Genomic DNA, 11,782 nt, shown 5'->3' on the forward strand with positions numbered 1-11,782 from the left:
CAAGTAGGTGCTTTAGACCACTGAGCCATCTCTCCAGCCCCTTTCTTCTCATTTTTTAAACTTTTCTTTCCTCCCCTCTTGTTACAAAATTTTCTTCCTATTTCACATAATGTTAATTTAAAATTTAAAAATTTTAAAGTGTTAATATTTAACATGCATTTTTTTAATGTCACAAGGGAATGCTTTGTTTTCCTATCTACTTTGAAAACTGGTATTTTTATCTTTTCCCTATTACAAAGGTATGCATTATATTTAATTGTGCTTATTATATAACCCTTGTAGGCTCTCTTGTGATTCTTTTGGTCAAATGTGTGGTTTTTGTGTTTGTTTCGTCTTTGGTTTGTTTTTTTGTTTTTTTTTTTTTTTTTTTTTTTTTTTTTTTTTGGTTTTTTGGCTGAATCAGAGATTGAACTCAGGCCCTTGCGCTTGCCAGGCAAATGCTCATTCTACTGAGCCATCTCCCTGGCCCCTTGTCTTTGGATTTTTTGAAAGGAAGTCCTGCTATATAGTTCAGGCTGACCTTAAATTCATTACATATGTAGCCCAAGCTGGTTTGGAACTTGCAGTCATTCTCCGGCTTCAGTCTCCCAAGTGCGGAGATTACAGGCTGCACCACCATACCTAGCTGCCCAAAAGTGTTAAAAGATACATGTAATTTTAATTGATATCACTGATTTTGCAGGTGTGTTTGGTTATTAAATCATCTTATGTTTGTACCTGTACAAAAGATAAGATTGGTGAAGCCTTTAGGTTTTGTTATTGTTTGCTGATTTAACTATTCTGTGGATACGTATTTCCTTTTCTGTGAATAATTTTGCCAAATTTATGGATATTTAATAAATGTTTAGTGAACTGAATTCATACCTTTGGTCACACAGGATTCCATTAACACATGTCAGTTACTGTGTAAACTAGCGGACAAGTAATTGTAGTTGAGAGAATTACCAAATCTGAATAACTAGTTTACATTTTTCACTCCTGAATTTTTGTTCAGTGCATTTGCTGAAGAAAACTCTGCAGAAATGTGAAAAGAATGGGTGGATGGAGCAGATCTCTGGTAAAGGATTCAGTGGCACCTTCCAGCTCTGTTTTCCATATTACCCAAGGTGAGCACTTACCCCTAAGTGAGGTATTGGTCATTAGGAATTTAAAATCTGACTCTTTGAGTCACAGGGTTAGTTTAATTTTTTTTTTTGGGGGGGGGTTAATTTTATCGTCATTACTGTACACTAAACTGGAAATAATTTGAACATAAAGACCTCAGGCAATATAATAAAATATGAAAAATGGTTCCTAAATAACCATAGGGGAGTTTGGCTATACTGTGCATTTAACCAGGATTAGAAGACTTTTCTTGTGAAGATACCTTAGAGATCATGCTACTGATGCATTAACCACCACCTGTGTGAAAACTAGAAGAGAGCTCCCAACTTTAATGCCATTTTCATAGAAACCTCTGCGCCATGAGAGATAAGCAGAGGAAGAAGTGACTGTGCAGGCTGAAATATAAAAGAAGAAAAATTCGGGGAGAGGTTCAAGTAAAATAGCTCCTATACCCATGAAAGCCAAAGGAGCAGAAATAAAGAATGCTGGAGGGCCAGCCAAATAGCTCAGCAGATTAAAGCACCTGCAAACAGGTACAAGGACCAGGGGTTCAATATCCGGGCCTGCTGTGCCAGCCCCGCCCCCAGGATGTGCTGAGATGGCAGCTGAGACTGGGCGTGGTGGCGCACACCTGTAATTCCAGCTCTTGGGAGGCTGTAAACAGGCAGATCACTATGAATCCGATCTAGTAGTGAGACCCTGAATATCCTGTAGACCCTTCCCTAAGAAAAAAACAAACAAAAAAAAGAATGCTGGAGGCTGACAACACTTGTATTAAGTTTTAGACTGCCTGCTATCTAGAATTTCTGAATGGATTAGAACTTCATTGCCATCTGATCACCAAGACCACCTCAGAGATCTACCTGGTTCAAACGAAGCAGTCCCTCGATTTTTTGCCCTGGACTTGTGGCATTCTGGACTATTTTTTATGCTTTTGGCTGAGTATAAAATGTACAGTAGGGGCCAGGGAGATGGCTTAGTGGAATAAGTGCTTCCCTGGCAAGTACAAGGGCCTGAGTTCAATCCCTGGTTCCGCCAAAATAAAACACACAGTAAATCATTTCTTCTGTGTTAAAGAAAAAACTAGAAGAGAATAGCTTTACAGACTTGCCATTTACAAAAAAAAAAAAAAAAAAGCTTATTTATTACTAGATAACTGCTGAAGCCAAGCATCAGATTCTTTGAAGTCTTTGGATAATTGTTTCAGTATTCATTCTTTCTCTATATAAAATACATTTTTATTTCAGTCGGTTTTTTGAGGGGTGGGTTGTTTTTGTTTTTAAGTACTGAACTTTATTTATATATTCTTGAATGTTTGGGGGTTTTTTGAGACAGGGCTGTATTGAGGTAGGATCTCTGCAGAGCAGGCTAGTCTTAAACTCACTGTGATATAGCTTAGGTTGGCCTTAAATTCATGGTGATATCCTACCTCAGCCTCCCAAGTGCTGGGATTACATTACGGGAGTGTGCCATCATGCCTGGCTTCTATTTTACATCACAATGCTAGAAGACTATCAAGATAATTATGCATTGGGGCTGGTGAGATGGCTCAGTGGTCTAAAGCACCTACTTAGAACAAGCTTAGCAAAGCACAGGGACCACGGTTCAATCCCCCAGCACCACATGCCAGCCAGCCCTGCCCCCTGGTGGGCTGAGCTGGCCACACACACACACATTAAAAAAAAAAAAAAAAAGATAATTATGCATAAGTCATGATTGTCCGCTATGAAGTGGGAGAACATTGACTGCTTTCAAGAATCCACACTCTGCCTTCATACTTTAGAGACAGGGACGTTTATTTGGAAACCTGTCTTTTGTACATATTTTTTTTATGCATTAAAACAAAAAGATGTATTAAATGCCTCTTCTAGGCTATGCATTATTCTGTGCACTGATGCGATTCTCCTAATGTATTTACTCCTAGTAAGTCCTGTGGCCTGTACCACTAAGACCCCGTTTTAGCCACACTACAGTGTAACTATCTTACTTGTATGTAAAAATATTACTTGGTACTTGGTTGAATGAGTAATTTTTCATTAAGCTTTTGCCTTTTCTCTTTTTCTCTTTTTGTGTGAGTGGTGGTGGTGGTGAAGATTTAAATCCAGGGCATGGGGCCAGGAAAATGGCTCAGTAGAATAAGCACTTGCCTGGCAAGCGCAAGGGCCTGAGTTCAATCCCTGGTTCTACCCCCCCAAAAAAATAAAAAGTTAAAAAAATTAAGAATAAACCCAGAGCATACTACCTTCCCAGCTTTTTTTAAATTTTTAAGACATAGTTTCACTAATTTGCCCATGCTGGCCTTGAACTTCTGGAAGCTGGGGCTACAGGCATTCTTTAGCATGCCCAGCTATACCATTAAATTTAATACTTAAAGTCAAAACCATAAAATGCCAAAATTTAAGTGCATATCAATCAAAAGAATCAAGATTGCTAACAGGGACAAAGACTTAGGATATCCTTGCCAGGTTTCACTAAGACTTTGGAGATACTTAAATTTCTGAGGTCTTTTGCCAGTTTTGTTTTGTTTCTGCAGTTCTAGGAACGTAGTGCAGGGCCTTCATGCTGAGATATATCCCCAGCCCTTTTTATTTATTTTTGTTACCTTTTGAGGCAGGGTCTCACTAAGCTGCCCGTGTGAACTCATTGTTCCTTTGCCTCAGCCTCCTAAATGCTGGTGTAATAGGTGTATGCCACAGCATCCAGCTTTTGCCAGTATTGTTAAACCAAAAGGTCTGTACTGCTATGTAGACTGTTTACGGTCCTAGACCATTTGCTGCTGTGTACTTATGCTAGATGTAGGAGTTTAATAAATACTTACTGGGGAGTGGTAGCAGATGCGGTGGCTCACACTGGTGATCCCAGCACCCAGGAGCCTGAGGCAGGAGGATCACCATGATCCTGGGCTACATGTACATAATGAGACCCTATCAAAAAATAAAAATACGAACATGAGTAAGGATCCATTTTATTAAATGGTAGAAAAGAAGGGAGTAAGATATGCTTTGAGACTTTTCATAGGTTTGTCGTGATTTTGTATGTTCAAAAATAGGTTAAATTGTAATCTAAAATTTATTACCTAACTTCACATTTGTGAGAGAGGGAAACAGAAATCAGAAATGTCCATTGAGAAGTGTATAGGTTAGCATTCTTTTCCTTGTGCTATGTGAAACTTCTGGGGAGTTTTTTATTTTGTTTTGCTTTCCTTTAGCCCAGGAGTTCTATTTCCAAAGAAAGAGCCAGATGACTCCAAAGATGAGGAAGAAGATGAAGATGAAGATGAGTCATCAGAAGACTCTGAGGATGAGGAGCCGCCACCTAAGAGGAGGTGTGGATGAATGGTTGGGAGACCCTTGTTGGCAGGGTGATGAATGAGCCAGGCTTGGTAGTGTACATATGCTGTCTCAGCTACTTGGGAGGCTGAGGCAGGAGGATTGCAAGTTTGACGCCAGTCTGAGCAGCTTAGCAAGACTGTTTCTCAAAATAAAAGAATTTAAAAAATATCTGTTGATCTTCTCTTGTTGCTGGGGTAAATACCTGACACTCAAACTTAGGGAAAGAAAGGTCTATTTAGCTCACAGTCAGTGGAGGTTTCAGTTTGTACTCAGCTGGCTCCAAGGCAGAGTGGCATATGGCAGAGGGCAGCCATTCATGGCAGTGGAATACAGCAAAACAAGAGCAAGTGGGAGGACCAGCGGCAACAATGGCTACAGAGAGCAAGTCTGTCTCCCTTATGTTGCATTCGGGCTATCTGCCCCAGGCTGGGTATAGCACTCACCCATAATCCCAGAGGATCATGAGTTTAATCACAAACTCTAGAAGTCTGCCACATGAATGCATGTGGCTTTGTGAGGACAATGAGACACAGACCATAACAAAGGGTTATGGATGTAGTTCAGTCGTTAGTTCAATCCCCAGTACATTAATAAAAAAAAAAATCTTAGAGTATAAAATGATGCCAATATTCCAATATTTACAGATCCTGAATGCAGAGAAGTGTTTTCGCCACTCTGGCTTCTCTGGGTATTTTGTATAACATTTGAATTTATTGTTTTCTTGAAAAGGCAGTAACTCTGAATTAGAAATTTCAAGCAATTTGAGTACATAATGTACTCCTTGGCAAAACATGTATATATCCATAGTTATTTAAAGAAAAATAGTTTCATGTTTTCCTTGGGAAAATATCATGATTTCTATGAGTTGGTTGAATTTTTTTACAGTTTTAATAAGCTTTCTAGTTCATTAAATTAAATCATATTCCTCTTTCTTTCCATTGGTGAAGTCTATGAGTACCATTTCTCTTTAGACAAAGTACCTAGATGTCCTGACAAAGTCAATCTTTTCATGTGTTGAGTGACTAGTCGACTTTGCTTTCTTGTTTTCACAGATTGCAAAAGAAAACTCCAGCCAAGTCCCAAAGGAAAGTGGCACCCATGAAGCAGAGAGGATCCAAGCCTGCACCTAAAGTTCCAGCCGCTCAGCGGGGAAAAGCTAGGCCCCTGCCCAAGAAATCCCCTCCTAAGGCCAAAACTCCTGCCAAGAAAGCCAGACCCTCACCCTCAGTCATCAAGAAATCGAGTGGTAGCTCCGTGAAGAAGCCTGCAGCCAGTGTGAGAAAGGAAGTGAAATTACCTGGCAAGGGCAAATCCAACATGAAGAAGTCTTTCAAAACAAAAAAGTAAATTTTATAGCAAGAAAAGGTGTCATGATAAAATTCAAAGTCTTATTTTATAAGGTCAGTGTGCATTTGTTAGTTTTGATGCTTACAAAATTTCTTTTTTTTCCTCCCATATGAACATTGTGGGGAGGGCGTATAATAATCCTGTTTAGGCATTTGTTAGCTTTAGGTGCTGTTTTTGGTGCCTACCCTTTCCTCCCCTCCCCCCCCATCATTTTGATTTCTGCCATAATCTGGGACGCTTCTAAACTATATAATCTATACTTAACTTTTTTGTCCCACCTACCCCAACCTCTCTGTGTTTTTTATGATAAGCTTTGGTGCCTCCCTCTCCATTTTTCCCTTTTCCTCGGTGTCTCCTGCTTTTACCTAAACACTTGTAAAGATTTTTATATTTTTAGAATGCATCAAGAACAGGATGCTGGTCAGGTGCTGGAAATAAAAAAAGTCATTGTAGCACTGACGGAACGGTAAAGCCTCCTGCCTGGAGACTTCAGTGATAGCTATAATAATTAATCTTATTTATGAAGTTACTCCACTAATCCTCTTTCTCCAACTCTGAACAGAGACAACTTAGCTTTGGAAATAACCTTGAAACAGTGTGATCACATTTATTTCTGAAAATGGGCCACTTTTCACATTGACAGCTCACTAGCCCAGAGCATTGCAGTCCCTTCACAGCAAGCACAAGTTCTCTACACCACTTGGTTCTGACTGCAGGGGAAACACAGGACTATATTGAGTCCAATTTCCAGTGTCATCTCTGTTACCAAAAAATCAAAACGTATGAAGTCTTCTTGAGGAAATGTTTAAATATATTTTTTAATATTTGAAGCATGAGTTGTCATTTACTGTTTGCCTTTTTTATGAGGAAATGTTGGAGAGTTACAAATGTAGAACCGTTAAGTGGAAAAACATAGTTTGCTTAAATAAAATAGATTTCAGATTCATCTATGAATTTTTCCCCTTTCTTTCAATAGCACTTTTGATACCAAGCAATTGGCTTCCTTTTTGAGATATTTTAAATAAAAAGAAAAAGAAAAGTAAATGAAGCCCTACTACCTAACCCTTTTTTTTATTTGCATTTGTTTTAGTATTGAGAATTTGTACTAAAATAGTACTAGCTTTCTACTTGAGAAATATCAATTTCTGGCCCTCGTTTCTCTTCCCTGTGGCACTTAATTGTCTTAAACTCTTTGGCATACATCATCTGGGCCCCTGCGGGCTGCCAGAGGCAGAAGGTGTTTGTTTTATATTCATTCCACTGCGTCGTCTGCTGGGCCCCATCTTCAGTGTGAGTGTGGCTGGGAAACGGACTTGAGAAGACGGACCTGAGTGAGGCCGTCACCGTGTGTGATCCCATCATGCGCTCATTGGAGTTCGTGCTGCATGTAAGGCAATCTTTCCTGTTGTAAATCTTCCTTTTTTTATGTACATAATATTTTGAAAAATATGAATAAACATGAAATTTTAAAAGCTGCTGAACTGTAGCTTAAATTTCTGGTATATCCTTAGAAATAGCTAAGTGCTGCCCTTCAGTGAGTCTTTTCTACTGTCAATAGACAGCATCACTTTCCTTTTTAAATACAAGGTCCAGTTTATTTCCTTTAGAATTTATATTGATGGTAAGGTACGTTTAATACTGGTTGTTTGATTATTAAAAGATTTTTAAAAATTTTGTGTTAAGAATTATCAGATGTAGCTTAATGGTAGAGCACTTGCCTAATATGTGCAAGGCCCTAGGTTCACTCCCCAGAACCATCACATTATTTTTTTAAGATAGTAGGGTTAAGTCTTTTATAGTTAGTGAATGTTCAATGTTCAAATGATCCTTAGACTAGAAAAAAAAAAGTTACAACATTTAAAGGATAACAAATGAACTCTAAAAACAATTCTAGAAGGTAACTTTCCCCTTACTGGGATTCAGGATTAAACCCTGGAAGTGCCAGTTTACATCCCCAGCCCTTTTTATCTTGAGACAGTGTTGTCACTAAGCACCCCAAGCTTACCTTAAACCTGGGATTTTCCTGCCTCAGCCTCATCAGTAGCTAGGAACTTGATCTTAAAACGTTCACATGCGCTTAAAGGAAGCAGAGTCCTCTATAAGCCTTAGGAAACATGTAAGTTTAATCATCTCTTGGGTATAATGAAGAGGAAGTTACACGAAAATAACAGCTAAGTAATATGCCAGTACCTTTGATAATTTTTTCCCCATTATTCTTCTTTTACCTAATTTTGCTAGCCCTGCTCATGGACAGATTGATTTTTTTTTTTAAATCTTATGTTTGTTACTTATTTGGTACAGGGTCTCGGTACACAGCTCGGATACCTAGTAATCCTCTTGTCACAGCCTCCCGAGCGCTGGGATTACAGATGTGTGCCACCATGCCCAGTTTCAGTGGCTGGCACTGCGTGTCTGGGAAGCTGGGGCTGGCACAGCATGTGTATGATACAAGGGATCAAACCCAGGTCCTTGCACTTGTCAGGCAGGCACTTAGATAGCAGAGCTACACAGCCTATGAATGCATTCTTTTTTTTTTTTTTTCCTGTATTTAGGAAAAGGTCTAAAGGGTCTCACTATATAGATCAGACTCGTAGTGATTCTCCTGTTTCAGCCTCCCAAGTGTTGGGATTACAGGTGCACGCCACCATGCCCAAGTGTGGTCTCCATTGCAGTCTTCAGTGTGCCCTGCAGGTGGGGCCGGCATGGCACACCGGGGATCAAACCCCTAAGCAGGCGCCAGGCCAGCCCTCATGAATGGTTTTTTAATGCTTGCTTTAAAAAGTTTATGAAATTATTCTTCCTTAGTCTTACTTTTCCTACCCTAGCATGTCAAGAGTTAAACCAGCTATGTTCAATAACTACAGTTTAGCCAACTAAGAAAAAAAAATGTTCACTTTGAGACAGGATTTCCTGTATACTTCAGGCTGGCCTTGAACTCGTCATGTAGCCTAGGTTGGCCCCAAACTCAGTTTCTCGTCCCTCAGCCTCTCAAATGCTTGGATTACAGGTATGCGCCACTGTGCCCACCATGCCTAGAAGAAACATTTTAATCAACAGGTGTATACAGTTAAAGACTTCACTCTGGAACCTTAAAAGTCATAGTCACTACCTCTCTTAGGTTAAGCAAAAACTTAAATTTATCTGTGAAAGTTCTGTTCTTATTGGAAAAATACTAACGTATTCCTGTAGAGGTTCTGTCATTTTTCCTGTTGGAAAATGTTCTATTTTGGATTTAAATTTGTCTCAATAAAGTAGTACTGGTAGCTTTCCATTACTGTAACAAAATGTTTGGGAAACTCAATGTAGGGCAAGTGCATTTGGCTCGCAGCTTCGAGGCTTTGGTGCAGAATGAGTTGGCCTGTTGGGCTTGGACCCATGGATGGTGGTGCTGTTTAATGGCTGGTGCATGTGCTATGGGAAGCTGCTCACAGAATGGCAGCTAGGCAAAAACAAAGTGGAGTCCCAGTGTCTCCTAGGGGCACCCTGACGACCTAACTTCCACCAGGCAACACATAGCCTTGGCGGGGGTGGGGGGGTCACACAACTAAACAGCATGTTACAAATCATCATAGTGTTTGACAATAGCAAGACATTCATTGAGTCTCTTCCACATCAGGCTGTGTACATATATTATCACAAGTAACCCTAGCAACATGGTGATGTAACTGTAGTTTATTGTCCCTATTTTACAGAAAGGAAAACCGAGGCATAATGCTGTTCTGTGATTTGCTCCAGGTCACTAGAATTAGAACTCCCTTATTTTGAATACAGAGCCACTTTGATTACCTCTTTTCAGTTTTCAAACTTCAAATTTCCCCCTTCATTTTCTTCGCATCAGAAACAGCTTGGGACTGTGGGGGTAGCTCAGTGGCACAGCACCTGCTTGGTAAGCATGAGGTCATAAGTTTGATTACCAGTACCAGTAACTAAAAAGAAACAGCTTAATGCAGAAATTACTAAGTCAAGTTTGCTTATACTAATTCCATGGCTTTTGTTGTAAATTTAATAATTGGCAAAATTAGATGTATTACTGGGAAATGTTATGTAGGCAACCCAAGATTTTCTTTAAAATCCTGTATTGTTAGCGGAGTCCACTGGCTGTTTCTGCTGGCTGTCTCCACCCAAATGGTGCTAGGTTCCGAGCAGCTCATGTCTCCTTCTGAAGTTAGGTCCCAGGTTCTTCTCATCTCGAATAAAGAGTTGAAATGAGCAAAGAGCAATGGCAAAACTTATTTGAAAAGTAGAAGTGAGGAGAGAGAAACAGGCTGTGCAGAGCGAGCTTGGGCCAAGTAGAAAAAAAAAGCTTGAACATTCTAGAGAACCAGTGAGCTATCCTGAGGAAAGCCATGATAGGGAGTTCTTGGCTTCTGTGTCTTTTATATAGTCTCAAGTCTTGAGGAAACGTCTAGATAGGGATCCTCAGAGGACCTCACCGGAGTGTCAGGTCCAGGCCATCCTCTTGAAAACCTGCTCAACAAAAAACTAACACTAGGGGTTCCATTTGACCCAGCTGTGCCCCTCCTTAGTGTCTTCCCAGGAGAATTAAAAGCATGATATTGTAGTGACATATGCATACCCATGTTTACAGCGGCAGTTTGTAATAGCAAGATCTTGGAAACAGCCCAGATGCCCATCAGCTGGTGAACGGATAAAGGATGTGGTTCTTTCATACAATGGGATACTACTCTGCCATGAAGGATAAGTTTGAGAAAGTTCTAGGTAAATGTTTTTGTTTTTTTGTAGTACCAGGGATTGAACTCAGGACCCTGCACTTGCCAGGTAGGCACTTACTCTTCTGAGCTTGCACCTTGAGACCATACTCCTAGGTGAAATAAGTCAGACACGTGTGAATACTACATTGTTTCTCTGGTTTGAGGAACAAAATAAGGTCCAAAACATGTAATACATATTATGAAATAGGACAAATGTTCAAATGGGGAGAATAAGAATGGTATGGGGGGAAAGTACAAAATAAGAAAAAGGAAATAGCTACTGTAGAGGAGAGGAGGAGAGATTGAAGAGATAGAGAAATGGGACAAAACGAAGTTACCATACACATACAAATTCTCTATGATGAATATGATCCTGCATATCTTAAAATATGCCAGTAAAATCTGATTAGAGGGGAAATAAAAACCAAAAACCAAGTTTGGAAACTTTTCCATATGGGCTCCAGGATCTTGTAATAAACAGGTCACACCTCCTTCCCCAGCCAGCTTTACCATGTCCTGGTTGCCTCTGCCATCACTTGGTCATTATTGAACACGAGGTGTGGAACACTTTCTGCTTACTCTAGGTGTGTTAGTCAGCTTTCCTGTTCCTGGGACAAAATACCTGACACCCACACTTTCAAGGAAGAGAGGCTTCATTTGATTACTGAGTTCAGAGGGGTCAGTCCGGGGTCAGCTGGTTCCAAGGCAGCAACCTTGTGAATTTAGAGGAGAGAACAGAACTGTCCCTTCCTGGCAGCCAGAAACCAGAGCAGGAGGAACCCGGGACCCACCTCTTGAGCACATTCAGCTATGAGCGTAACAACAGGTTACTCCACTACCAAGTGCAGCACCCTCAGGATCGAGTCACCCTATAAAAGCCCCACCTCAACACTTGAGACTGGGCAGGGTGGGGCGCATTTTCAATCTAAACCTCAGCCTGAAAGTTGATCCTGTGAATTCTTCCAGCTCAGTAGTCCTGCCTCAGTCTCCCAAGTAGTGAGATCAAAGGTAGGCACTACCATGACCAGTTTATCAAAACTAATGTGTTGATAAGTGAATAGCTTTCTTAGGTGTTGTCAACGTGAATTTGTATTCCCTAAAGCCACCAAGAAATGTTCAGAAGGGGAGTTTCCTACTCAACTGGATTTTGTGCACATGATACTTGCTTTTAGTAATCATGAGCTGGAATTTTAGAAATCCTGCCTCTTAGACTCATTCTGAAGGAAGCCATAGTCATCTGCTGTCCTGCCATCCTGTCTCCTTTGTCTGCTTCAAACCAACAGATCT

At 40.3% G+C, this 11,782-nt stretch overlaps 1 protein-coding gene across 1 annotated transcript in view; it reads left to right on the forward strand.

Moving 5' to 3' along the window:
• Hp1bp3 (heterochromatin protein 1 binding protein 3) overlaps nt 1-7,260 on the forward strand; it is a 43,630-nt gene extending 36,370 nt beyond the window's left edge. Inside the window, exons 12-14 of the mRNA XM_023722449.1 lie at nt 995-1,106; nt 4,313-4,429; nt 5,489-7,260. Coding sequence (XP_023578217.1) covers nt 995-1,106; nt 4,313-4,429; nt 5,489-5,783 — 524 coding nt within the window. The 3' untranslated portion in view covers nt 5,784-7,260. The remainder of the gene's footprint in view (nt 1-994; nt 1,107-4,312; nt 4,430-5,488) is intronic.
• The last annotated feature ends 4,522 nt before the right edge of the window (nt 7,261-11,782 follow it).

Source organism: Octodon degus, unplaced genomic scaffold, assembly GCF_000260255.1.
Source record: "Octodon degus isolate 3935 unplaced genomic scaffold, OctDeg1.0 scaffold00092, whole genome shotgun sequence".
In the NCBI taxonomy this organism is placed as follows: domain Eukaryota; kingdom Metazoa; phylum Chordata; class Mammalia; order Rodentia; family Octodontidae; genus Octodon; species Octodon degus.